At 41.2% G+C, this 26,963-nt stretch overlaps 4 protein-coding genes across 5 annotated transcripts; 2 read left to right on the top strand and 2 right to left on the bottom strand.

The window, feature by feature from the left end:
- Positions 1–227: 227 nt before the first annotated feature.
- On the top strand, positions 228–2,661 carry LOC108034878 (succinyl-CoA:3-ketoacid-coenzyme A transferase, mitochondrial). The gene is made up of 4 exons (XM_017110083.3): positions 228–393; positions 875–1,073; positions 1,175–2,151; positions 2,208–2,661. The coding sequence occupies exons 1-4, from the start codon at positions 334–336 to the stop codon at positions 2,520–2,522; spliced, it is 1,551 nt and encodes a 516-aa protein (XP_016965572.1). The 5' UTR covers positions 228–333; the 3' UTR covers positions 2,523–2,661.
- LOC108034879 (uncharacterized) lies at positions 2,569–6,136 on the bottom strand. 2 transcript variants are annotated; one of them, XM_017110084.3, is made up of 3 exons: positions 5,663–6,136; positions 3,111–3,413; positions 2,569–2,993 (listed from the first exon to the last, which is right to left on the bottom strand). In XM_017110084.3, exons 1-3 carry the CDS (start codon positions 5,678–5,680, stop codon positions 2,673–2,675), a joined length of 642 nt encoding a protein of 213 aa, XP_016965573.1. In that variant the 5' UTR covers positions 5,681–6,136; the 3' UTR covers positions 2,569–2,672. The 2 variants fall into 2 exon arrangements, with proteins under 2 accessions (XP_016965573.1, XP_043951216.1); XM_044095281.1 differs by lacking the exon at positions 5,663–6,136 and adding an exon at positions 3,908–3,931.
- A 158-nt stretch (positions 6,137–6,294) lies between these two features.
- On the bottom strand, positions 6,295–7,800 carry LOC108034650 (axoneme-associated protein mst101(3)). The gene has a single exon (XM_017109589.3). The coding sequence runs from the start codon at positions 7,723–7,725 to the stop codon at positions 6,415–6,417; it is 1,311 nt and encodes a 436-aa protein (XP_016965078.1). The 5' UTR covers positions 7,726–7,800; the 3' UTR covers positions 6,295–6,414.
- Positions 7,801–8,390: 590 nt separating this feature from the next.
- LOC108034629 (proton-coupled amino acid transporter-like protein CG1139) lies at positions 8,391–11,206 on the top strand. Its single transcript, XM_017109567.2, has 9 exons — positions 8,391–8,583; positions 8,843–8,968; positions 9,036–9,186; positions 9,249–9,370; positions 9,837–10,063; positions 10,136–10,266; positions 10,329–10,507; positions 10,576–10,748; positions 10,916–11,206. The coding sequence occupies exons 1-9, from the start codon at positions 8,579–8,581 to the stop codon at positions 11,155–11,157; spliced, it is 1,356 nt and encodes a 451-aa protein (XP_016965056.1). The 5' UTR covers positions 8,391–8,578; the 3' UTR covers positions 11,158–11,206.
- The last annotated feature ends 15,757 nt before the right edge of the window (positions 11,207–26,963 follow it).

A 26,963-nucleotide genomic window follows, 5' to 3' on the forward strand; every position in this document is an offset into this window, starting at 1 on the left:
TCGATAACATTAGAAGTCGATTTTAATATAAAATTTGGTGAGTAGATCATATTTAACCAATCGATCTGTGTATTTAGTTTTTTACTTGAAATTTGTGTATTAAATCATACATTTTTAATTAAAACAAAAAATAAATTCATTTTGTTTACATTTTTACACAGCTGTTTCAGGTGAACTATTTTCAAATTTAAGTTATCGAACTGGTTCCAATGAACTAGCTCGCAGACACCTGTGGCGCTCTCCAGCTGTTTTCATTCTGGTTTCTGTTGATTTCGCGAGCAGTTTGCTTAGTTTTAATCCGTTTTTATAATTTTAAATAAAGTTAAGTTAAAAATGCTTTGCAGACTTGTGGGAAATAGCAGTCTGGGCGCCCGATACTCGGCCTCTATCAAGGTAAAAATACCCAAATCAACCATATATCATGGATTCTGCTGGAACAGAGTTTCCATAAATAGATTACCTGACTTATTTATCTCAGCTATCTCTGGCAAGAGTAAATACTTAATTAATCATGTGATCAAAAAGGCGACAAACAGGTTTTCCAGCAAAAACAAAACAACAGGTGCTAAATAAAAGAGTTCCAGAAATTGAGTAGTTTGGTGGGTAAATATGGAGACCCCACTTATATGCATTGTTTTGATTTAGTGTTTTGTTGCCAATTGAGATAAGCATTATTTTGATGGAGGCACAACCACGCGAGCAATCCACTTAATGATCACCCGACTGATAAACATTACCCCCCTGGAACAGTCCATTCGAATTAAAAATAGGCGAACTTACGTAACGATTTTGCACAAACAAGCCCCTCACGAACGCTCACCTATACACATCATGGAGGAACCACATTTTATGCTAATAATCTGATACTTTTCAGGCCATAGCGTGCTACTCCACGTCGGGAAAACAGCGGAATGGAAAGATCTACGAGTCGGCCATAGATGCAGTAGCCGATGTTGAGGATGGCGCCAAGATCCTGTTCGGAGGGTTCGGCATCTGTGGTATTCCGGAGAAGATGATCAACGCCCTGAAGCAGAGGGGAGTCAAGAATATCACGGGGGTTTCCAATAATGGAGGTATGACCATATAAAAGACCTTTAAAGTCAAAAAATAGGATTGATCTTATCTCTGCAAATATTTTTGTAAATTAAATAACCAATATTCTTATCCTTTCCAGGTGTGGACGACACCGGTCTGGGCGTTCTGATCAAGCAAAAGCAGGTGGCCAAGGTAATTGGCTCATATGTGGGCGAAAACACGGAGCTGGTGCGTCAATATCTGGAAGGAGAACTGGCCGTGGAACTGACGCCCCAAGGAACTCTAGCGGAGAAGATCCGTGCCGGAGGAGCCGGCATTCCCGCCTTTTACACGCCCACTGGTTATGCCACCCTTGTCCAGGAAGGCGGCGCACCCATCAAGTACTCCAAAGATGGCAAAGTGGAGATTTCCAGCGAAAAGAAGCCCGTTAAGGAGTTTAACGGAAGAAACTATGTGCTGGAGGAATCCATCTTTGCGGACTTTGCTCTCGTCAAGGCCCAGAAGGCGGATGCCTTGGGAAATCTGGTGTTCAACAAGGCGGCCAGGAACTTCAATGCACCCATGTGCAGGGCTGCCAAGGTTACCGTCGCTGAGGTGGAGGAAATAGTGCCCGTCGGAGCGCTCTCCCCCGACGAGATCCATGTGCCCGGCATCTATATCAACCGCATCTTCAAGGGCACCAACTACAACAAGCGAGTGGAGCGCCTGAGGATCACGGAGCCTAAGGATCCCAGCAAACCCACACCGCCCCCCAGTCCCGCCCAGGCTCTGCGTGAGCGAATTGCCCGTCGAGTGGCGTTGGAGTTCCAGGATGGGATGTACGCCAATCTGGGTATTGGCATTCCCGTCCTCTCCTCCAACTACATTCCCCAGGGCATGAGCGTGATGCTACAATCGGAGAATGGAATCCTGGGACTGGGACCCTTCCCCACCAAGGATCAGGTGGATCCGGAATTGATTAATGCCGGAAAGGAGAGCGTTACTGTGGTTCCCGGAGCCTCCTACTTTGGCTCCGATGACAGCTTCGCCATGATCCGAGGTGGCCACGTGGATATAACCATTCTGGGCGCCATGGAGGTGTCAGCTACCGGTGATCTGGCCAACTGGATGATTCCTGTTAGTATAGCCTAGGCCCATCTAAACCCTTTTACTTAAACAGACACTTATTTCAGGGTAAGCTTGTCAAGGGCATGGGTGGAGCGATGGATTTGGTGGCTGCGCCTGGCACCAAGGTGATCATCACCATGGAGCACAACGCCCGCGATGGTTCCCCCAAGATCCTGGAGACCTGCTCGCTGCCACTCACCGGCAAGGGCGTGATTGATCTGATCATCTCCGAGAAGGCCGTTTTCGAAGTGGAAAAGGGCGTGGGCCTGACGCTGATCGAGGTGGCCGAGGGTTACACCGTAGACGACATCATTGCCAGCACTGGAGCCAAGTTTACGGTGTCCCCCAATCTCAAGCCCATGGGACAGATTCCGGTTTGATAAGGCATACCGCCGGGGTTGCCCGGAGAAGCTGTAATACCTCAACTTGAGTGATAAACGAGTGCATTTATTTTCTTTGTTGATCGTGTGACGAAAACATTTCTGTTGTTAAAATATACGTGGACCATGTCGATGCTAATCCCACCCAGCTTATCCAATGGCCTTGGCCATATCCTTCAAGGCCTCCGAGCGGTGTGCGTTGCGCATCTGTTTGTTGAGGATGTCGAAGATGCGGTTGTACTTGCTGTCGCATTCTGTGCGGCAAATGGCGCAGAACTGCGAGGAGAGCACGTGGAGTGGACTCCGGAAGTACAGGCCGTTCTGCATGGTGAGGCTGTTCTTGTGGTGCGACATCATGTGCAGGAAGATCTCGATGATGGCAAGGGTTGCTCCGATGACGAAGTTAAAGCAGAAGAGCGTGGGCACTAGGAACAGCAGGTACTGGTTGCGGTTGTAGCCCAGGATGATGTTCTGTAAAGGAAATATAATGAAATATAAGGATTAACTACTTCTAACTTTATTATTATAATAATAATTTGGATTAAATGAAACATAGGTAGCTATAAGAAGAATGTTTATAAAACTTACGCTGCTTACGCCATCCATTCGACAGTAGTCCTCCCGCTCGTAGCCCGGAGTCGCCTTCTTGGGCGCCTTGTGGGGGAACGCAGTGGCGGCTCCATGCCTCACCGTGTTGGCCAACACATCGTCCATCTCGTCGCACATCGTCCCCCGGAGGAAGTGCTTGGGCACGTGGAAGTTGGTGTGTTTTCGGAAGTGGACCTTCATGATCTGGTCGTGGATCGGCTCGCCGGTTTCCTCATCGTAGGCGGGTCTCTTCACTCGCACGGTGTCTGTGTAGAAGTACTCCAACTCGCCCGTTTCGCAGTTCTGGAGGAGATTGGATCGGAACAGATAATGCGGTGATAAGAGAAACTTTTAAGAGAGTGGAAGAGAGGCGGGCGACATTCTACGGTGGCGTGATCGCGATTTTTGAGGTAATTTACGGGCGTGAGCCTGGTGAAATTTGCAAGTCAGATTTATGCAGCCCAATAGAGGAAGGCTGATTAACTATTCTGGAACTATAAGCAAGATTTAAAGATGGTAAAACCACGAAAATCTATTTAAGAGTGTTGAAGATAAGTTTTAGCCATTAAAAATGTCCACTAAAATTCTGAAGAGAGCTCCCCCACTTTTGTTTATGAATTGTTATCATCGGTTTTCGGAAAAAAAAACAAATCACTAGTGGAAATGTTTTGGTCTATCCCGAAAATAGAATCTCGTACAGCCTTTCTGATAGGATCGGAGATCGGACACCGGGGCGTATGGGTAATGAATCACCTGCGGAACCCGAGATTATCTGCACTGTGCACCCGACTTCTTACCACCAGCATGGTTTCTTCGGTACTAACTCTAGGCCCTCCCGAATCCACGAAAGCCAGCGGAGCCGCAGAGCCACAAGTATTAGTTATCACTCTCGGCTGGAAGTCGGGCTGATCGACAGACGCCGCCCCACCTTATCGTTGGTATGGGAACAGGGGAGGGCAACCTGGGGGCTACTTATCTCCGACAGCCGCAACGTCTATTAGTGCACAATTAAGGCTTATGGACAGCAGAAAATTGTGAATTGCATGTGCAATTACAGAATTTTTCACTGAATATACAGACTTTTGTTTTTGCCTGTGTGGCTTTAATAACTTCTGAGTTGCATAAGCACTGACCGGTTTGCGTGACAAATGCGATTTGACCAGAATAAATATAATACAAACTGATGGGGCTGACTTGATGATCTCCCTGTAAGCGCTCGAATAAATTGAGTTATTGGAGAGCACCGACTCTACTTTGTAGGAATTGGCGAAGGCATTTAATCTAATTTAAGGTGGGCAGCATTGTATTCCCCAGATTACAAAGGCAATTAAATACGGGTATAGTCTGAGCAATTCTCCTGTGTAAGATTAAAAATTGTAAATTCCTAACTACCTATTAAGATACAAATTTGAAACAAACAAATATTTCAATTATTTTACACCATTTATAAAACCAGTTATAAAAGCGTTATAAAATGTACATATATACTCAGCTCCTCCCATTAAATTGATGAGGTTTAATTACCTTATATTTAAATGCAAATTTGATTCTTGAAATTAGATAGATATCTGCCTTACAGGAATATCTGGAAAGTGTACTACCAAAATTACGTAAAACACAGGTAAACAAAGTAGCATTTCATGACTACGCTGGGGAAAACAAAATTGAAGTATAGATAGAAAGCTTTTGATGAGTTTGGAGTGCACAAGGTAGCCTGATAAGTGGCTCCTCCCACCTGAGTTATGAATATCTGTTTGTTTCAGACTGATTAAATAAACCAATATATACCTACTCGCCCATTGGGTCAGTTGAGGGTTACTTGGACAAATGAACAGGAAAAATAATATTTAATAAGTGCTTTGTGAAGGGTTCTGTTTCTTTGTAAGTATCTTTATGAACAGCAACTACGATAAGCAAATCGTTATTTGATCCTGCATGGTGGCAAATCGTTCATAAAGTTTATAATCTAACAGTTTTTTATAAACCTTGTAGCACCTGATAAAACCCCAAAAGTGTGACCCAAGCAATTTGACTCTAGCTTTTGTACAGTGTACATTTAGGTAACTGTCTGCAGTTGAGGACCCATTTTTGGTGACGTCCCCTATTGACCAAGTTGTCAACGATTTTTGGGTACGCAGGCCTTTAGCCACCCCACAAAAGACTGTAATGACAGGTAAGCATTGTGAACAGCAGAACACAAGGCCAGCCAATCAATGTGCCTAGATAATCTACACTATATTTTTGTTTATGAATTTGCCTAGTCCGTGCCCCATTCCGGCTTGGTGGAGTCACAGTTGGCTTAGTGCTGCATTGTAATTAACTGAGATTGGGTTTTATTTCTGGTTGGCCCGCCGTTTTATGGCGCCTTAATTGCGAGCCCGAAAAGAACTGAAAAATCTCCCTCATCCCGGCTCTTTTCATGACACAGGTATGTTTGCCTGCCTGCCAAGATGGGTAAAAGTCCGAAAACTGGTTTACAGATCGCAGCACACATACGCCCCGTGGGCTCTCACCTATCTGCGCTTTTGTTTTTGGCCGATTTTGGCACTTACCTTAATGGAATAACCCATGGCTGTCTGCTTGGTTTATTTTCACAGTTATGTCTGCGTCTGGCTTTGTTTTTTTTTTGTGTAATTTCCTTGGCCAAAACTATTTTTTTCCGCGAACCGCAAACAAAATCTCACACTATCGACATATATCTAGCGAATCCATAGATATGTGCGTGTAAATATTTTGATCCACTGCAACTTGGGTGTATTATAGGCAAGAAAACTGTGCGGTGATGGAAATTCTGAAACCGGTTGAGCGGTTTTCCAGCTGCCTTTGTTGTACCCGTTTCATTTGCCGACTGTGTGCGTTTATTTTAGTCGAGGGCGACCTGTTGGCTTTTCGATGACTTGGGAGCACCGCAATTAAATTTGCATAGCCACTCAAAATACGTCTTTGCGACTCGGAACCTCTCGTTTCTCTCTGTGGACCCGAACTTTTTCCACACACGCACACCGAGCAACTGATTCTACTTCGCTGGGAGAGCGGTTCGGAAAGTGTGGCCGCTGGCAGAGCCCCAGTATATACCAGTTAAAAAAGCTTTGCTAAAGTTTTTCATATCAAAAATACTGAAAGGCTACTGAAAATTTTCTAAATAAAGCGATCGTATGAGTTGATTTTTAAATGTTTTGTGTAAGACAGTATTGAAAAACCTTTATTCAGAAATTTAAAAAATGTACATTAAGCTATGAATTCTTTACCATAATTTTTAAAAACTAGTGAGTTGTATATATTTAAACATATTTTATATACCTATTTATTTATCATTCTCATTGTTTTTATCCGTATCACATTTCGCCTTTTCATCTGCTTCTTTCTTTTTTTTGTCCTCGCATTCCTTTTTCTCCAAAGCGTCCATGCACTTCTGCTTAAAATCGGAAAAGACTTTTAAAACCGACTTCTCTTCATCTGTTTTAGCCTTATTATCCCCAGATACGCATTTTTCTTCTTTTTCCCCTTCACACTTTTTCTTCTTTTCTTCTTCCTCACACTTTTTCTTCTTTTCTTCTTCCTTACACTTTTCCTTCTTTTCTTCTTCCTCGCACTTTTTCTTATTTTCTTCTTCCTCACACTTTTTCTTCTTTTCTTCTTCCTCACACTTTTTCTTCTTTTCTTCTTCCTCACACTTTTTCTTCTTTTCTTCTTCCTCACACTTTTTCTTCAGTTCTTCTTCCTCACACTTTCTTTTAGCCTCTGCTTCCTTTTTGATCTTCTCCTCCTCGCACTTTCTATTAGCTTCCTCGTTCTTCTTTTTCTCTACTTCCTCGCTTTTCTTTTTAGTCTCCGCTGCCTTTTTCCTTTTCTCTTCCTCTTCGTACTTCTTTTTGGCCTCATTACTCTTCTTCCTTTCTTCTGCCTCACACTTAGCCTTTTCTTCGGCCAGTCTCTTCTTCTCTTTTGCTTTTATGTCGGCTTCTTTCTTCTGGCACCAAGCTTTGAGCTCTTCCTTGCTCATATCCTTGATTTTCTTTGGAGGTTCGCCGCCCTCTTTCTTCAGCTGTTCTTTTTTCTTGATGTCCTTTTCTTTTTTCTTGCACCATTCTTTTAGCTCCTCCTCGCTCATATCCTGCAGATTCTTCTCCTTGGGCTTGGATTTCTCCTCCTCAATTTGCTTGGCTTGGCTTGCGAGAATTTTATCACACTCTCCTTCCAGTTCCTTCATGGTCTCCAGTTGGGACTCTTGACACACAGATTCTTCATCTGCTTCTATAGATGCCTGGAGACCGCCATCCAAACGACGTTCGTCCCGTAACTCCGTAGCCGTGCTCAGCAGTTCCATAAACGAGAACCGGTGGTAGCCAAAGTATTGGCCATTCTTGTAGGCCATGGTCTTTCCAGCTCCTGGTCCCAACTTTTCATCGGGACCACTGAACTGACGGAAGGAAGAGGGACTCACGAACTCGGGCACATCCAGTGCGTCATGGTTCACACTGGTCGGTTGGTAATCATCTGGAGGATCCTTAGGCGGATGCGGAGTGTTTGAGGGTTTGCTACTCAGCTTCGGTTTATCGCACATCCGGCGAAGAATTACGGGTTGGATTAAAGGTCGAAGTAGAATTCTTGACATTTGTGTATTTTATAAATATTATATTGCTTTATATGTACTATAATATGAGTATCTGTTAATGATTTTTGTCTTTTTTATAAAGAAAAAAGTAATTTACAAAGGTTACTTTGTTGGATATCAAAACAGAAATAGAAGTTTGTAAAATAAATACAATACAATGTAAAACACAATACAATATGTTTATTAATTATTAACTATTAATTATTAATTCTATGATGTCCTAAGGTTAAAGCTTTAAAGCTTTTGGCCCGAAAATAACCCAATCGACCCACAGTGCAAGATGTAAAGTAAAATGGAAAACCAGAAAAGCTTGAAGCATTTTGTGGGAATATTGGCTAACCGAAAACTGTCGGTTTTGGTCCAGTCTAAGCTTTAATATATTAGGTAAAGAGTTTGATAATTATTGATTGTTGAACTCCCGGGAGGTTCAAAAACGATCGCCAAACTGGTTAGGGCCTTTATTCGGCTTAATTCTGTTTTCTTACTTTGTCTTTGTTTGCAATAAAAATTGCACGCAAGATTTTGGCATACATTTTGTTAGGCTGCGTTCCGTTTTCCCTGTTCCCCGCTAAAAAAGTTGATACTGCTGATTACCTTACAATTATCTTTTTTAGATTATCAGCACGGTTTACGAACGAGAGGTGTTGAGCGGCTTCGACCTGGATCCGGAATTTAGTATCCGTCCGCTGGGCCAGGCATTCGGTCGATCCCCAAGATATCTGGTTGGGCCAGGAGTTCGCCATCGCAAAAATAAAGATCTTGTCTCTCGGCTGCTTAATTGCGTGTGATAAAAGATTTATACACCCGAGAGCTCTAGTAGCTTTATCAAATACTCGTTCGCTACTTTATCGCAATGAAGTGAGTCGTCTTCGTGCTGTTCTGGATTTGGGGTTGTAAAAAAATAAGCTAACTGATGAACAAACACATTAAATGACAAAACATTTGTCCGAGCCAAAATCCGGCTAGGAAATTTCATTTCTTTAAGTCATTTTGTTTTTATAAAACATATAACCAATGTTTCGGAGCAACCTTCTTGGGGTTTATTGTTGTAGCAACCATACCATTTATCAAACAATCAATTCACCTCAATAACAGTTCTTAATTGCCTTCATTGCAGTGACGATATAAAAACTGTGACTGTTTACCCAACAACATTGGAATTAACGACCCCAACAAAACCAGCGAATGGCAGCAACGATGATTATGATCCTCATCAGCACCGCAATGTAAAGAATCCCACGACGTAAGCAAAGATTTTCCACTGGGTAGGATCTATGGAATACTTATCTTGGTTTTTTTATGTTCCCCAGAAACTGGCAGACGTTTGCCCACTTCCTGAAGGCCTCTGTCGGCACCGGGGTTCTGGCCATGCCCAGTGCCTTTGCCCATGCGGGATATGTAAATGGCACCATTCTCACACTGATCATCGGGTCGTTGGCCCTGTACTGCCTGCATATTTTGGTGGGTTTTAGCTGACTAATAATAACGTTGCCTCAGTCAAATATTTATCTTTACTCTTGCAGATCAAATGCATGTACATCTTGTGCAAACGACAACGAGTTCCGTATGTCAGCTTTTCGCAGGCCATGAATCTGGGCCTCAAACAAGGTCCACCCTGGCTGCGTTGCCTGGCCCCCATTTCCGTGTAAGTCAAGTATTTTCGAAAAACAGTGGTTCTACTAGCTACAATCTCAAAATTCCCTAATTCCAATCTGCACGCCGCCTGAACTATCTTTAAAAGTGATTTTTAATGACTAACTTGTCTTATCTTGGTTGTAATCAGTAGATTTTGAATTACGAGTAGTATACCATGTAATAATGTCTCTATATGTTGTTGTTGTTATTCATTGTATGAAAGACTCAAGGAGAAAGAAGAATTTTTGTATCGATTTAAATTGTGTTTTGATAGAGTAGACCTTATCAATTATATTTCAAGAGGTTTATTATTAAGGTTCATACCCATTGCGTTGGGGTGGGAAAGCTATACCATATCTGTGCTTATCATTGTTTAGAGAAGTTATTATGATCTGAGCGTGTTTATTGGCGATCCAGAACTTTTCTCTCTGGTTGTAAAAATATGCAAATTAAAATGTATCATTTTTCCTTTACAGACCCTTTGTGGATGGCTTCCTGGCCTTCTATCACTTTGGCATCTGCTGTGTCTATGTGGTTTTCATTGCTGAGAGCATAAAGCAGTTGGTGGATGAATACCTTGTGGTGTGGGACGTCCGAATACATATGTGCATAATTATAGTGCCGCTCCTGCTGATCTACAGCATAAAGAATTTAAAATTGCTAGCGCCTTTTTCCAGTGCAGCAAATATTCTGCTGCTAGTGGGTAAGTTGTTCTAAATAAATATATTTATTTTGTGCTATAAAAGTTTTAAATTTATATTCCTAATTTTTCCAGGCTTTGGCATTATTTTGTACTACATATTTGACGAGTTACCTCCTTTAAGTGAACGAGAGCCTTTTGTGCCCGTTGCAAAGTTGCCTACATTCTTTGGCACAGTACTTTTTGCACTGGAAGCTGTGGGTGTGGTAGGTATCATAAATGATTTAATTCTTCAAAATTAAAATCTGCATAATTTTTTTTTAATAAGATTTTAGCAATTGAAGAAAATATGGACACACCAAGGGCCTTCGTGCGCCCCTGTGGAATTCTGAATGGTGGTATGTCCATAGTTCTGGGCTTATACGTACTCCTTGGATTCTTTGGCTACTGGAAATATGGTGATGAGGCTTTAGGCAGTATTACACTTAATATTCCACAGTCTGAAATGTGAGGTTCTCGATAATATTTCACCGTTGCCCAATTAGGTTTTTATTAACTTTCTATATTTCTTTCAGACCCGCTCAGGTGGTAAAGGTATTCTTTGCCATCACTACCTGGATATCATATGCCCTGCAGGGCTATGTAACTGCCCATATTGTGTGGGATAAATACTTAGTCAAGCACTTCAAGGAATCCAGACAAACACTATATGAGCTGGTCTTTAGGGCTATTATTGTGCTGCTCACTTGTAAGTGATATAATATTTTACGAAGAGGGGTCTAAAAGTATGCAACAGTATATTTGTCTCATGCAAGTAGGAAGGTTTCTTCCCAAATACAGCGTTTTTTTGTTGCCTACTTTTAGACACATTTGTGAGTGACTTCAACACACTAAAGATTTCTATTATATTTTCAGTTGCCTGTGCTGTGGCTATTCCGGATCTATCGGTCTTTCTGTCCCTGGTTGGATCCTTTTGCTTGTCGATCCTGGGCCTAATCTTTCCCGCATTGCTGCAGATCTGTGTCCAGTACACCGAGGGCTACGGACCATTCCGCATAAAATTGATCATCAATCTGCTGCTTTTGTGCTTTGGAGTTTTCGGCGGGGTTGTGGGCACCTATGTGAGCATTGTGGACATTGTTGAGGTCTACAAATAAACTTCGAATTTCAGCTTGCTCAATAAACTTGGCATTAATTTACCTTTGATGATGTGCAATTGGCATTTAAAGTGATTGGGCGATAGGCACACACACTCTCAATAAACAATGTTGGTTTTTGGCCTGCATATCCAAACACTTGCCAAAGTCAAGCTGCCAAAGTAGACCAAATATTTTTAATTTTAATTAAAAGCTTAGCGGCACAGGACTTGGCTTGGTTTGAGGAAAATTTGCGGGAAAAGTGGGAAATGGAAATGGGGATGGGAATGGGGAAAATGCAATGCAGCCGAGAAAAGCTGGGCAGTTGCAACGAACTGTAATTAAATGCAACCGCAATTAACACAAAAGCGCCGCAGGTCAGCAAGCCAGACACAGAACTCGACTACCTCCCCGTTCCGGAATCCAGCTGCATTTTATTTACAATGTTTTGCTCGCAGGTTTCTGACTTCCCTGTCCTGCATCCTGCATCCTGCGTTCTTCCTCGACCTCAACCCTCCCAGCCCCATCCTCTTTGCAGGACCTCTTTGGCTGTCTTTTGCTCGCATGAAGGCCACACAGAGCCGGACTGAGCCGCAATGACCGCCGGCCCTAAGAAGCCAGAGAGAAGCCAAATGGACAAACGCCTGGATGCCAGAGCGAGGGTCTTTCAAGAAGATATAAATATAATTGGTCTCATCGATTGGCGATTGGAAATATTTTAATAATTGGGGGAAATCGTAATTTCTTTTTGCCGTACACAGAAAAAATTATGGCGTTCTCATCTGAGTTAAAAATGTTCTTAAAAAAATTTCTAAAGTTGAAAACATTTTCATTGTTCTTAAATCAAGTTGAATTTTGAATATCTCATTATTTAAAATATTTATAACGTAATTTAACTTTTATTTTCCCATCATTTTGTTCTAATTTTGAGAAGTGTGAAAACAACACGTATTTACTCGTATATATTTTTAAGAGCAAACGTTCTTAATTCAAGAAGAATGTACTTGAATATCTCTTTCTGCTTATGTAAGGGACTTATGGGTTTTTGAATAAAAACATGTGAAACTTTAATAGGTATTTTCACAAAATACATTAGGAAACCATTACATTTTAAAGATAATGATGGATTTAGCTAATTTTGTAAATATTTTTCTAGCAACCCTCGCTCTTGTCTGTAGCCTTCCCCTTTCGCCCCTGAAATGTGTTGAAATGTCGTTTGCTTTGTACGTTTAATTACTCTTTTGACGGAAATAACACAACATTCGTGTATTTGAAATTGGCAACAACAAACTGCAACATCGAGTGGAGAAAGCAGAGAAAAGGGTGGAGAAATGCAGCGGGAAATGTCCGGAAAAATTCGGGAAAAGCCAAGTCTTGAACAAGTTTCAAGTGAGCCAAAGAATGAACGGCTCTTAAATTTCGCCCACGAGCCGGGGACTTAGGTCAAAATGAGAACCTTCCCCACGGCTTATGTCTTTAATTTAGTTTGGCTCTGAGAGGGTCCCCTCATCAATTCTCCTTAGATCCTTTTTCCTTTGACGGAGCGGAGCACATTAAATGACAAGTTTTACTCTCGTGTTGCGCTTATTTATTTCTCCGTTTTTATACAATTCCCCCTAGTTCTAGAGCATTTTAATTATATTTGTGCAGGCAGGCAGTCAGCTTTTAGTGCTTCCGGTCAGTTGAATCCGGGGGTCTGAGCAATTGAATTACGCACAATTCCAGGTGGGAGTTGGTACACATGCCCCCAGCCTTCGACTTTCTATCGCTTTTCAGTCTGGTCCAAATGCGTAAAAGTTAATTAGAGAAAGTCATGAATAAATTGGCTATGAAAAACTTAATTTCGAAGAGCCTCAATTTTTTGCTGTTTTTTCCTCTGCTGATTAAATTCAGTTCCCATCTTTCCGTCTTTCATAAATGACTTTATTTCCCTCCATACTCTTATAGGGATTGACAACGGATTATTAACTTACATTACTTTGTTTTATCTATTTGATTTAAATACATTTTGATTGTTTGCAGTTTGTCAGTTGGAATGTATTTATGTGCGGCTTTTGGTTTGTTTCCGTTTTCCGCTTGACAGAGAACCGCAGCTTTGGCATTCATTTTGTTGTAAAATAATGCCATGGAACAAATATAACAAAACTACACTTGATTATTTCAGATAAATGTGTGTTCAATATGCCGGGGGCTATTTTGACGTTTATTTTCATTAATCGAGACCTATAAAAACGACAAATAAAATGTTGATAATCGTAAAAAGCTAAGCCTATATTTTTGATAGGTTATTAATATATTTGCGTTATAACTACAACTTTGCAGCCATTTTCGTACTTTAACGGGTGGAAATTTTCCTGTAATGTCTGTTGTCTCACCTACATGAAATTATTAAAAAGTTTGAATAACTTTTCCCCTTACTTTTAGCATATATTAGCAGCACCTTCAACTACTTCCCTTATACTTTGAGCTGCCATGTTTAAGCTCAACTTACTCGGCAGCATTCTTGGAACTCGTGTTGCTCTTATCCCCAGTTAATTTTTCCCACAATCTTGTGCGTTGTCAGCCACGTTTATTAGCCAGATTTTGAGAGCAGCTAAGCCGGCTTATCACACATATCCGTACGCACCCCAAAAAAAAAAAACCCATGCCCACGGAAGTTTTCCAGCGATTTTAACTGCTTAAATTGCCACGAATTCCGCCCCAAAACAAATGACTCATTTTTATTCATTCAACTAATTTTTTTGGGCTTACAGAGGAGTCATCATCTGGCTGCCGGCAATTTGTACCAGCTATCGTAACATCTCTATCTCTATGCACCCGAGAATCTTCAGCTTTACACTCTTACCGACTCTGTGTGTGTGTTTACCGCAGCAAAATGATTTATTTTACGCTACGCTAAACACACACGTACCTAGAACAACAAGATGAGGATGGAAGGATGCAGCACTGAAAAAAAATCACATACCAAAAGAGATGTTTTTTTAATTTAAAATATGTATTAAAACATTAGATTTTCAAGATTACTCTTAAAAGTGGCTAAAAGTACGCAGTACGCTTTCATCAGCTTTATAAGTGATTTAAAAATGTATATATCTTCGGCATTTACATTGTTGCATACTTTTAGACAGCTTTCTGGGTCGTATTAAAATGTATATATTTTCTGAATCAACATTTACAGATTCCAGTTTGATTTTTTTTAATGTACTTTAGTTCAGTCTATTTTTCTTAGTGCATATGTTTCGAGAGGAGAACCCTCCACTGTGGATTCGGTAGGAGCTGCAGAGCATTGGCAACAATAGCGACAAGCGACGCATTGTTACTGCGGCCGGGGCTTTTCGGTTCGGTTTTCGCACTGAGGTTTTCTGTATTTATTTAAGCCCAAACATTTTGTACATTTCATGCAGCCAGACAGCAAGGGCGCCGGGGCGTATGTAGCCAAGGGGGGCTGGTAACAGCATTTGCTATGAATAAATAACGAACGAATGAATGAAGGAATGGATGAATGAATGGCTGTTTGGCTGGATGAAGGGATGGATGGATGGGTGACGACACAGCTAGCGACGTGTCTCAACTGTGAGCATGTGATTTATGTTCCCAATGCATGGCACTATAATAATCATATGAGGGCAAAGGGGTGAACCCTTGGCCTTTCTCCAGGGACCCTGTTCATTGATTGTCGGCTAATACGACCTCGTACCTGAGAAACTCGCAGCTCCGCACCAAATTTGCGCCACTTTCTCACATTGGCCAAAAATAAGAGGCATGAAAAGCTGTCTGGAAAAAAGGGATCATTGTTATGTATGCCACATGTTACCTCAAATACACCACTTATTGGTGGTAAGCACGTGTAAAAATAAGATCCAATTTTGGGGGCTTAATAGAAAATTTATACAAAGTCATAAAGGTTTGCAAACATTATAGTGAAGTTTGTTTACTTTATAAACATGTTATTATATTCTACTTTTGAGGGATGAAATAAAAGTTTTAAGAAATTTTTGTACTAATAAAGGCTTAGAAATCGTTTTCTAAGTGCATGCTTAATACAGACCACCAGCTGGCCCGTCAGATTTTTTTGTTTTTGGGCCCTGGGCCGTTGCAGGTGCGTTAAACATTTATGAGCAGCCAAAGCGCAGATTTTAATAGGGATAGAAGGCGGAGAAGGGATGAATGCTGGGCATGATAAGGGTAACCGCACCGCACAAATGATTATGAATGCCCCGCGTTATGCATAATACATAATGTTAAAGCGACCCCGTTGCGTATACGCAATAATCATACGCCATGTGGCACACACGGCTTTATTGGGCACTTGAGTTTTGTTCTGCCAATGCCCAGGGGCGGGTCTTTAAGGGCTGCGAATCAATCATTGATTAGAGGGAGCCCGCGAAATGACCCTGAGTCCGTCGCTCGGGAGCCAAAATAATTTCTAAGTTCGACCCTAATTGGGCGGCTGCCTTCACATTTCCTGCAACTAATTTGTGCGCGTTGCGGTGAATTAGTTTTTGGTCCCTGCACCGTCAAGTGCTCAACTGACAGCCACTGACAGTTATCATCTTCATCAGCCGACAAACAAACATCATCATTGGGGGCAGCCATCCCCCGATTCCCATCTAAATGCATATATATACGGAGAGATATCCCGCTGACGATGAGCAACTGTCATGTCATGAGCTCGCTGAGCTCGCACTTGGCATGTCAATGCTCCGCTTCCTGGCCCAAACCCTCTGTGCCCAGCAGCCAACCTTCAACCTGACGTACCCAATCCCCTCCTGCCACCAGTGGCGTCCCCCTGCCCCTCTTGGAGCCATAATTTATGCCGCATGTTTGCCATAACTCAATGGCTGCGCGACTGCGGCGAGCTGAGAATTTCACTGAAGGGAAGAAAGCAGCGATGGCTATGCACTCGAAAAAATTACAATTAAATCAAAATTGTTTTATGTAAAGCCCTTAATTTATGTCTATTGATCTCATATATTAAAAAACTGAAGTTCACATCTTGTATACCATTTTCTAAATGTATGTTGTGTAGCATTTTTAGTTTTTTTTTTAATTTTTATTTTTTCTAAGTGATGGCATTCAAGATGATATAAAATTAAACATTTTAAAAGTATTTATTATTCTTCTAAAGAAGTTTATACATCATAAGCTTCTTAGATCCCTAAACTTTTTTTATTTTCTTTCATATATAATTTAGTTTTAATTTTCTCCCAGTGTCTGGGGACCTTCAACTGTGTATTTGCGCGGCTGATGAAGCTCAATCGATAAATGCGATTCTCGGGCTTGAGTTTTCCTTCGCCCTCCGCACCCTGGGCTGCGTTTTTGTCGCCGATTGAGCGAACAATTGCTAGATGGCGGCCAAGATGAATTGCCAGCAATTGTGCGCATTGCTAACCATTTGTTAGCCAACAAGAACGGCGCGGAGATGGCGACTTTAGAGCCGGGCTTAGAGGGCATTTCGCAGTTTCTCAGTTTTCAGCCTCAGAATCGGGGGCCAAGGCAGTTGACAGTGGCATCAGACAAATGGCCCATATAGGGCCATACACTCGCCCCCCCGATACAAGCCCATTAATAATTATGGTTATGGCCTTCTTTTCGGCCAGTGCAAATGTTAATGGCCTCTCCGTGCCTGGTTCAAATCGATTTCGCCCCATTTTCCGTTAGCAATCTTTTTGCTTGTAAACTGTAAAACGCACTCGCTTGTATGGTATCAACCACTGGCCACTAATTAGCCAAAAAACATTGTCATAGCATTTGGCATATGCCGGCATGGTTAAAAGCACATATAACTCTCCATATGCGCCTATATATTTTATTGCCTTTAACCCAAAAACTGTGCCAAATCCGCCCATTACATGTGTAATTCATTAGCCCCATTTGGGTGTCAGTGGGTTAGGCACGCTTATATTTCGCTAATGGAAACTGTCTGTAAATAATTTCAATTTAAATGAAATTGAATTTGCAAAAAGTAGAAAACCACAGCAGGTAATGGTAATTTAAGTGCTTGCCTTAAATATTAAAATAATATTTTAATAGAACATAAATATTCTTTTTTGACTTCTTTCAATGATCTACTAAAACTAAATTGGTTGTGAATGATTTTAAATGTTATATACTCACTGGAGGTTATTGGGAACATTGCAATGTTCGTAATATAATATGTGGGGTTGATTTCGTTTAATTTGCTTAAATATTAAATATATTTTCAGCGAACGTGCCAAAGAACCGAAAACGGGTTGCACAAATCGTAATGAAATGTGAACTATATATTGGTTTACTTTGCTTATAAATGTGCACGCTAATTGAATAATGTTTAATTGTTTTCCATTTGCGGTTAGCAATGGTCTCGAAATTTGAATTTTCTTTTGGTGGAAAAGGGGGCTTTCGTGCGTGGTCACACCCAATGAAGTGTAGTGAGTTATTTCGTGGGGCAAATTGTTCAAATGGGCCATAATAAACTCCCGGGCTTTATTGCAGGTCAAGTCCTGGCACAGATCTATGAGGAATCTGCTATATCTCGCCCTATATTTGTCTCCACTCGCCTTAGCAAACAAGCATTTCCTTCTGACCAGCCTCGGAGCAGGCCGCCTTTAGTTATTTTTTGTAGTTTTATTTGGCATAAAGCCAAAGATAAATGGCGAATTCCAAATGCCAACAGAAGTATAACCGAGCAGGAAGGTCAGCCGGCCATGGGATGGGACGGAATGGGGTGGCAGACATAGAAGCACACAGGAACCATAACAAATCTAGCTGGGATTGGAGTCCCCTTCAGCCCCGTTCTCCAGTTAGATGGTCGGATTTATGTGCGCTCATGTCACTGCACACAAAAAGTTAAACAGCGCGCAACGGAAGTGCGACAACGACAACAGACGCAGCAGCCGGAGATATGGTAACAAGGATCGGGACTGGGATTGGGATTGGGATTGGGATAGCGAGAGGAGGGCAGCCTGAAACCCGGAGCAGGATCTGGACAATCAGGAAACGAGCCAGGCAATGCAATTGCCCTAGCTGCTAAAATCCCCGCGTCCTCGACGTGCTCTCATTATCGTGAATCTCCAAACGAAATGCGACGACCATAAGTATATCAAAGGGAAAAACTAGAAGGGGACAAAACCATCAAGAAATGGTGGAAAATCGTATAATGAAATAGAGAAGGGCTGCTTACCCTTAAATTAAACAAGACTATCGGTTATAAAAACAAAGAATAATTCCAATAGAAATTCATTTAGACGTATCTAATCATTTAAAATGGCACCCAAAAGTATGCTGAAGTCTGCATTCTGTAGCATATTTTTAGGTACTCCAGTATAAAAAGTGAATCATTTCTGAATTAGTTTTTAATAATCTTTAAAAATACTCGTATGTTAATCAATGCAGTCCTAGCCAGACTTAAATTTAAAAATATAGGCCAACACCCCTTGGGTAACATCCCATTTAGGTTCGCAAATGAAAAAGCACAAATGAATAAATAATTATGACCCGAGGCTGTTGCAGTTTTGCACTTCCTCCTCGCTTATCCAAATAAAATGCCAGACAGATTCGTTGCCGTAATCGGAATAACCCCGCCTACCCTCGATCCGCCGTAAAGTGTGTCAACTAGTTTTATCTCGCCTTGAGCGGCGGCAAAGTCGGAGGCATCAGTTCCATCCCCCGGACCCTGGGAGCTCACTAACAACATTACCTGATATGTGAGGTGCTGCTCGACGGTGGCAAAAAAAGTAGAAGAAAAATTTGCAAACATTTTCGCTGTTGTTCTCGCCACGCTTTTCCCCGTTTTTATAGCCAGAGCCAACTTCCGCTGCCTGTTGACATATTTCCACTTCATTGCAACTAACAGAGTCAAATGAAGAGGCAGCCGCGAGGCGAGATGGCCCGACTTCTAGCCGGCTTCTGATCCAACAACACCTGGGGACTCGTTCAGGTGAACGGCAGCAGCAGGTTGGAAAATAGCAGAATAGAAGGCCGGCAATGAAGACGGACGGAAGCATTGGATACACGGCTCGGCGCTCGCACTAACGACAAATATTTGACACATGTGAGCAGAAAGCAAGGAAGTGGTGCACTTAAAAAATCTAGGGATGCCAGAATGTTTATAATCCTTTTTATTTATGATAAAAATTCTGCGTTTTTTAATAAAACTCCACTCAAAATATACCATACATTATAAAACAATATATATAAATGAGAGCACGTTAAGGTAAGGGGAGGCAGGATCTGTATATCCACATGGTCTTAATTTCAACCAAAGTATCACTTCCTTTGAAAACTAAACATATAAATAAAATGGAGGATTTTATTGAAGAGAAGCAAATATGTTACTTTTCTATGTCACAATCTAAAATCAAGTAATACGTTTTATCAATTCACCTATGGCGCTTTGGCTTTCTTTCTTTCAGTGTACAGGGCGGTGTCGGAACGCGAGGGCATAGGCTGAAATATGCCAGACATGTGCCAGGACACGCGTGCCAGGATGTGCGTGTTGTGGCTGGGGATCTATGGCTCCCACTTGTCCTTCCACCTCCAGGTCCCCAATATCCTGCTCGCCTTATTTTTTGCACATTTTAATTTGTGTCAAATTGTTGCTAAAATGCAAAACGCATTGTGCGCCAGGAGACATCTCAACCCATTCGGGGCATTCCATTACCAGCTCCTTGCCAATGTCCTTATTCTCTGCGTTCTCTGCTCCTTCAGCCTGCTCCTTATTCTTTTATTTTCTTGTGCTTTCCTTTTCTCCCCCTTTGTTGCCTTGTTAACACAGTTTTGTGCTTTTGTTTTCATGTGTGTGTCTGTGAAGGTTTGGTGTTTTTATTTTCTTCTTATTGTGGCATAACAAAAACACGGCCAAACAAAGGGGGGAAAGTGGCGAAAAAGGCGAAGGGTGAAAGCTCGGGGGAAAATGGGGTGGGGATGCAGCTGCTGCAATGTCTCCATGTTGCAAAAGCACAACAATAAAATGTTGTTACAAATTCATTACCGAAGGCGTTAAATTTGACACAGTTTTGCATGGAGCACAGCGGGCGTGAGGAAGGGGGTGAAAAATCCAGGACGCGGGGCACCAGAGGACGAACAGGACATGCAACAAAGGAAGTCAGTCCGATAGGGCAGGGAAGTGCAATTAAATTGCTTTTTACTCCTCGTTATTTAATCAAGGGCTTATATTCACCCACAGAAGGTTTGCAGATTGTTTTTTGAATTAATCTATAACATGTTTTCCGGCTTGACATATTTTTATTAACGATGCTGATTTCCATATTCGCATTACGCAACAAAATCCCGACTCTGCTCCTTTGTCTCAAGAATATCCCTTGCTCTTCGATTTTATTATCATTTCCATTATTTAAATATACTTTATCGAGTATGTAGCCCCCGAATTCGGTGACACATTTTATAACTCGTGGAGGCGTTAAGAGAAAAGGATTATTATCCGCTGACATCTCAGCTAACACGATTCGTTTGGCACTTTGCATCTAAATCGAAATTACGGGCACACGCATGCAGGAGCAGGACGGCATTAGGGGTGTGCGAAGGAGAGGGGCGTATGCCGAGTGAAAGAGAGGGGTGGCACCCCATAAAGTATGCAGAGGGCGTCACTTCCGCTTACTGTTCATCGCTCCTCTGAGGGGGCTGCCTTCTACCCCTGTCTCTCTCTAGAGCACAGCACCCGTCTCTTTCGCCCAGCATTTATAAACAGAATTTATCTTCAGCATTTTGATGGGGCCTTTGTTGCCCTCGCCTTTTGTTGGGCGGCATTAACCTTAGGGTTTAATTTGTTGCGACTTCCGTTCGGCTGCTGGCAAATATGTATGGGAATTACTCAAATTGCGATTTCCGCTGATTTCCCACTGCCGGCGGCTTTATTCCAAGGGATTTCCTCCCATTAAGTGCAAAGTTTTGAAGCTTTGACTTAAAGTTTAAAATGTATCTTATTATGTATAGTTTACAGGTAATATTTAATAATTATTAAATTTTTTTAAGTAAAAAAGGCCAGGATTTTTGTTTTCCTTAATTTTTTCATCTTGCACAATTAACTATTATGTATTTTGGGCTGATGAACCGAAAATTTCAAAAATAAAATGTTATTAAATTGATAAAAATTAAATTTATTGTCAAGATTTCGCATTTCTCTCGCTTGATGACGTTGATGAAAATTAATTAACAATTTATTGTGCTCAAATTAGTTTTTTGCCATTATTTTTAGCTCTACTAAACTCATTTAAACTGCACATAATTGCAGTTCGAACATGATATTAATCATGGTTTTCCGCAATGTGACATTTGGCCATCGCACGCCTGGACAATTGTTAATGGAGAACCGCATATTCAAACAGCTTGCTCTCCAGTGTTTGCTCAGCTGTGAAAATGACTCGAAAAATGCTGGAACCATGTTGCAAAACAAACAAATGGAACAAACGGCTCTGTATGGGCGAGTTCTATTCGCATTTAACCTTTGGCAGCCATTACCAACTGGCGGCCACCAAATGGACAATATCGATTGACCCCGTTTCCGTTTTCGATTGCAATTCGTTTCAGTTTCATGCACTTTGCACCCTGCACTTTCCCGCCCCTCCGGAGCCCAGAATTCGTTGGCGAGCGGGCAAAGAAAACATAATTTACTTCCGCTTGAACGGATTGACTTTGAATTTCATTTAACGTCGGACTCCGGGACCCCGGGACCCCTGATGTTCTCCAGCCAGCTGCTGACCATGCTTAAATGCGGCTCATTTATCAATAGCTGCTTAGCATGGAGAAGGGACGCCGGCGAAGGGACACAAGGAGAAAGTCCTGGCACCCCTTTCAGTGAGACTTGAGAATATCATATATTATAATACACTTATCGTAAGCTCGGCTTCAAAACTAAAATTTCAAGGCCTGACACTAAAAATAATTACATTTTTCATTATTATTGTTTTTATTATAACATTTGTAATACAAATAAAAGTCTAATATTTTTTCACATAATAAAAAACTTTTTTTTAATACCTTGTGAATTTTTTTATTTGTATTAATGACAAAATAAGCTAAGTTAAGTATATTTATTTTGCTTATAGTTCTGAGATATTTGTTAAGTATTTTTTCCCAGTGTCCGCTACCACTTATCAACCAGTTGCTGGCCAGCTGGGCGTAGTCCTGCATCCCACGCCCACATTCCACATCCCACTGCGAAAAGGACAAGGAGTCTGGGATTCGGGGAGCGAGAGGAACGAGGTCAACAGCAAGTCTCTGTTTCTCGGCTGCCGTTTCCGATTTCCGCTGGCGCACTTCAAAAATTGACTTTTACAAGAAAACAATTGCAGGCAGCGCTGATAAGTGGCCGAGAGCAATGGACAGGCCATGTCCGCATCCGCATCCGCGTCTGCGTCCAATAGTCCAATGGTCAACATGCCATAGGTTGGTCCACCACCACCTCCTCCATCGCCTCCTTATCCGTGTCGTTTTCGATTTCGTCCTGGAAGTCGCAGCTGTCGAATTGTGGGGAGCCAAGGATGGCGGCGAAACACTGGCGAGTAAAATCAATTCTTTATGGCCACGAACGTTCAATGCACTTGCCCAGATATAAACAGGGGAATTTTCAATGGAATTTCATTAATTCGACTCTTGGCGTTCTTCTATTTGAATGCCAGCTGCCGGAAATCGAAAATCCAATATAATCGAATGGTCTTTAAATTTCAAATTTAATGTACCTTCATTTTTATTGCAAGAGGGAAAAGAAATAGTATTCTAAAATTTCATTTTATTAAAGATCTTTATTTCTATTCAAAGATTGGTTTTTCGAAATTAAGCTAAAATGTAAGCATAAAGTAGTTTTATGTATTTGAACATATAACTTGTAATAAACTTAATTTGATTTAATATTCTTGTGAATCGAAGCGCAATCCATGCACTCTTTTGCTCATTAAATCTCACATTAAATGCACTTGCTGCAATAATCGATTAAACGTGCTTCACCACTTTTATTACCCAGGTATTCGAAACTTGGATTAAAGCCAACCATTTTATTACTGAAATCAAATCTTAAATTATCAATACTCAATCCTCGCAGTTATTATTTTTTTAATTAGTAAATAAGGAATCTTGGTTTCGACTGGGAAAATTTATGAAGTTTTTGCAAACGCAGTGTATTTACGGTTTTCGCGGTTAAGTGGCTTTTCTTGTTCCTCGGCAGTAAAAGTTTTCCTTTTCCTGTCCCCTTTTTTCTTGTGTTTCGACTTCCATTTGTTTTCTGCTGGCAAGCCAATATGATTTTCAACCGGAAAAGTCGGTTTGTTCAGGTGCAGGTATGTGCAATTCAATATTATTCCAATATTGTCATTGGGCAATGGTTTTTACACAGCAAATACAACTTAATTATGAGTGCATACACTTCGCAAATGCAGGGAATAATGTTGGCCCGAACAGGAGCGGTCGTAAAAATAGTTCTGAATTAAATTATATTTATTATATGTATATTTATATTTATTAAAATTTAAAAAAAATCGAAGCGTAGCTTATACAAATATATTAAATTATTTCCTCTTTTGCCTTTCATAACCGTTAAAAGTTTTGTGATTATTTAGTTTTTATAATTTAAAGATTCTAAATATTATATATGAATCACCATTACCTTGAAATCTTCTGTAAGCTTCCCTTTTTCAAGATTCCTATAGAGTGGGTGTCAACGGCACCCCTCTATCCCAATCCCATCTTCACGTGTCCATGCAAATTTCATTCGGCAATTTGTTATTGAAATATTTTGTACAACTAATGAATTGCAGAACAAACTGTGAACAAACAATTCGATGTGTGGCCAGGGGAAATGGGCGGCGGAAATCCCTTTCATGTCCCAGTTAGCACGGTCAGTTTGTCTGGCTTTTCAGTTAGGTAATAGCCCTCAATATTTAATGCCAATTTATGTTGTGTGTTCTCTTGTTTTGCATACACGTAGGAGTTCTCTCCACCTGGCCAAGGGACTCCTTTGAGTTCGTATCTGTTCTGGATATGCTGCATCAATTAAAGGTAATTCATTCATGTGAATATTGCATGACACAGCCTTGCCAGGATCCACAGATCCCTCTGCTCCCCCGATATCTCTATTTTCCTGCCTGCGAGTGTTGGCAGGCCAATCGATGGCTATAAGATGCCTAGAGAAAAACACTGAAATTATTATTGCAAATTGTAAAAATATCTTTTACAAAAGTTGCAAATAATATAATATTGTGGATCCTAGCTGTTAGATGACTTCATTTTTAAAGAACCCTTTCTAAAGCAACTCTTCCTATAAGAAAGCTTCTCTTACTTATTACTTATTTTTGTAAAGTTTATTGAGCTTTCTTGAAATGGAAATTAAATATTTCTATCCAATCCAAGCTATTAAGCTCAGAACAGGTTGGCTTCGAACTTACCATAAAAACAGCTTCTTAGTGACCCAATTTAATCTCGGTGCATGCAAATTGTGCAAATGTCGCCCCAGGGAAGAGGACTCTGAGTGGCGGGCGGTGTAAGCGAACCCATTAGCCTCCGGCTGCGTTTGCTCCTGATGCTCCTGCCAAACTCCTGGGCGGGCAAAATGTAAATGTGCATCTTAATGCAGATGTAAGCATTTCGCACCTGACGTCGGTTTATCTTGTCCAGTTGATAATTTGCCAAGATTGTCCCAGGGAAAGGCATAATGCGCCCCAAAGATTATTGTCCAGCCCGATGTGCTGATATGGGTTTCGTTTATGGCCGAGAAGGGGCTTAAGTTGGCCGCAATTATTGTCTGTGGCCTCTGAATATGACATCAATGAAACTAAGATCCCAGTGTTGAGCAAAACTAATCTAATTAGCAGAAACAAGTCAAAGACAGCCTGTGATTGGATGAAGTGGAAACAATGTAGGCGAAATTATCTAGCAGCTGAAATCTCCTTGCGCAATCAGGAAAATTAAAGTGAATTGAAACTGCATGTGTTTATGAAATGTGCTTACCAGCGGGTAAATTGAAAGGTAATATAAATTATAGTTCTGAGCCTGTATTAAATACGTGAAATTCCAAGCTACTTTCAAAATGCAGCTCTAATTAAAAACTTTAGGATTGGAAGATAGTGTTTAAGTTATGAGAAAACACATGCTTGCTTTCTGCTACTGGTATACAATGCCCTTCAGTTGAACATTCCTCAACTGGTTCATTGCCTTTCAAGTTGCCGTCAAGTTTGCCTGCAGATTATTTGAAACTTTCTTTGTTCCATAACGAAATATGTGTTAAGTATACAGGCAGTACAGGTGGGTAAGTACACCGCCTGCTGTTGGGCCCCTGGGTTAGGCATTTGAGGTCACGTCGCTCCGGCTCCTCTGACAATTTCTAATAAAATCAAAAGCTTCAAAAGCGCCCACGCTCGATATCCGTAACTGAACAGGCCTACAAACAAACAGTGGAATCTGAAATCTGCGAGTGACCCAGCTGCGACATGGACTCACTGGCAAAGTAACTTGCAAAATAAATAAAACTCAGCACTTGCCGTGTACTCGGCAGTGATGAGAAGGGTACTGGGAAATATGCCTTAGGAGGAGAGTACGGAATTGTTATTAGTCCCTAAAACAAAGCAAGATACATCCAAAATTAAAAGTTATACCTTATATTATTAAAATTAACAATACACGATGAATTATTTTGAGGAAAACATTTTGTACACTGTGTGTGCGGCGGCAGAGAGCATTTGTATCCCATCTCGCTGCTTCTGTGGTACATGTAAGGTGTTCATGAACTACATCATCCTGGTTAGTACTATATCCTGTATCCTTCGCATCACCGGCACTCACACTCAGTCGAGCGGTTGCGAACTTTTGCTCACCTGGCGCTTTTCCTGCCTGGGTCGCCTGTCTCCTGCCATCTACGTGGAAATTCGCAAAATATTTGCATGCAAAATTTTAGTCATAATTTCAATTCGTGGCCGGGGAGTACGAGAAGAGGGCTTCGGTCTTCTATCTCGTTCGTGTTTGTTGTGCATGAGAAAGTTTGCGATTCCTTTTGGTTTTGCTGCGCCTGCGGCATCGGCTTCACTTTCATCATGGCTCGCCTTGCCCACTTTCGACTTTCCAACCTGGTCTATTGATTTTTTTTTAGGAACGTTCCTATCGCATCCCGTATTCAGCTATTTTCCGCCGCGTTTTTACGGGATGCGAACGAGCAGAGAGATTGAGAGTTGGCATTCAAAAAGTGGCGAGCAAAACTATGAGGCACCAAATAAAAATTTCACTATGCAAGGGCGATTGAAAAGTGAAAATCCGTTTATCATTAGGCGAAGTATGGACACCCTAGGGTTTTTATTAATAGTAAGAAAACAAAATTGTAGTATTTATTTAAAAAAAATGTGATTGTTATTTGCTTCTTGAAACTATAGTGTTTGTAAATTTTTTAAGGTAAAAAAATAAATACAGCTGACTTTCTTAGACTTAAATTGATAAAATACTTAGAATTGTCCCCGTACTTGAACAATGATTTTTAAATAAACCTAATATCATATACTTTTTGCCAAACTTTTTGCCCATTTCAGTAGACCCATCCTGGCAGCAGGATACTTTCAGGTCTCCATTGGCGTGTAAAGCATGATTTTTTTGGGACTTGTGGCGCACTTTTCGGTTAACATGAAAGCTGGCATTTGTTAGCCATAAATGTTTGTGGCCTGGCCAGGTTTGAATGTTTGAATGGGCCGGCCACAACAGCCGAATGGATATAGAATTATAAATAAACCGGGAGCACACTTTTGGGCATTTACACTCCAGTAAGCAGGTGCACGAGCACACAAACCCCCTACCTGGAGATCCTGGCCTTGTGAAACAGTTTTTGGCCACAAGAGCCATAATTTTTTGGTTACTTT

The sequence above is a fragment of the Drosophila biarmipes genome, chromosome 3L (genome assembly GCF_025231255.1).
Source record: "Drosophila biarmipes strain raj3 chromosome 3L, RU_DBia_V1.1, whole genome shotgun sequence".
NCBI lineage: Eukaryota > Metazoa > Arthropoda > Insecta > Diptera > Drosophilidae > Drosophila > Drosophila biarmipes.

Excerpts from the sequence above, each read along its gene's own strand:
- LOC108034650 (XM_017109589.3), bottom strand. The coding sequence starts at position 7,725 with ATGTCAAGAATTCTACTTCGACCTTTAATCCAACCCGTAATTCTTCGC.
- LOC108034878 (XM_017110083.3), top strand. The coding sequence starts at position 334 with ATGCTTTGCAGACTTGTGGGAAATAGCAGTCTGGGCGCCCGATACTCG. Across the intron at positions 394-874 it reads GATACTCGGCCTCTATCAAG|GCCATAGCGTGCTACTCCAC; the intron begins GTAAAAATACCC and ends GATACTTTTCAG. Across the intron at positions 1,074-1,174 it reads GGGGGTTTCCAATAATGGAG|GTGTGGACGACACCGGTCTG; the intron begins GTATGACCATAT and ends TATCCTTTCCAG.
- LOC108034629 (XM_017109567.2), top strand. Across the intron at positions 9,187-9,248 it reads TGTACTGCCTGCATATTTTG|ATCAAATGCATGTACATCTT; the intron begins GTGGGTTTTAGC and ends TTACTCTTGCAG. Across the intron at positions 10,749-10,915 it reads TATTATTGTGCTGCTCACTT|TTGCCTGTGCTGTGGCTATT; the intron begins GTAAGTGATATA and ends TTATATTTTCAG.
- LOC108034879 (XM_017110084.3), bottom strand. Across the intron at positions 2,994-3,110 it reads GAATGGATGGCGTAAGCAGC|AACATCATCCTGGGCTACAA; the intron begins GTAAGTTTTATA and ends TTTCCTTTACAG.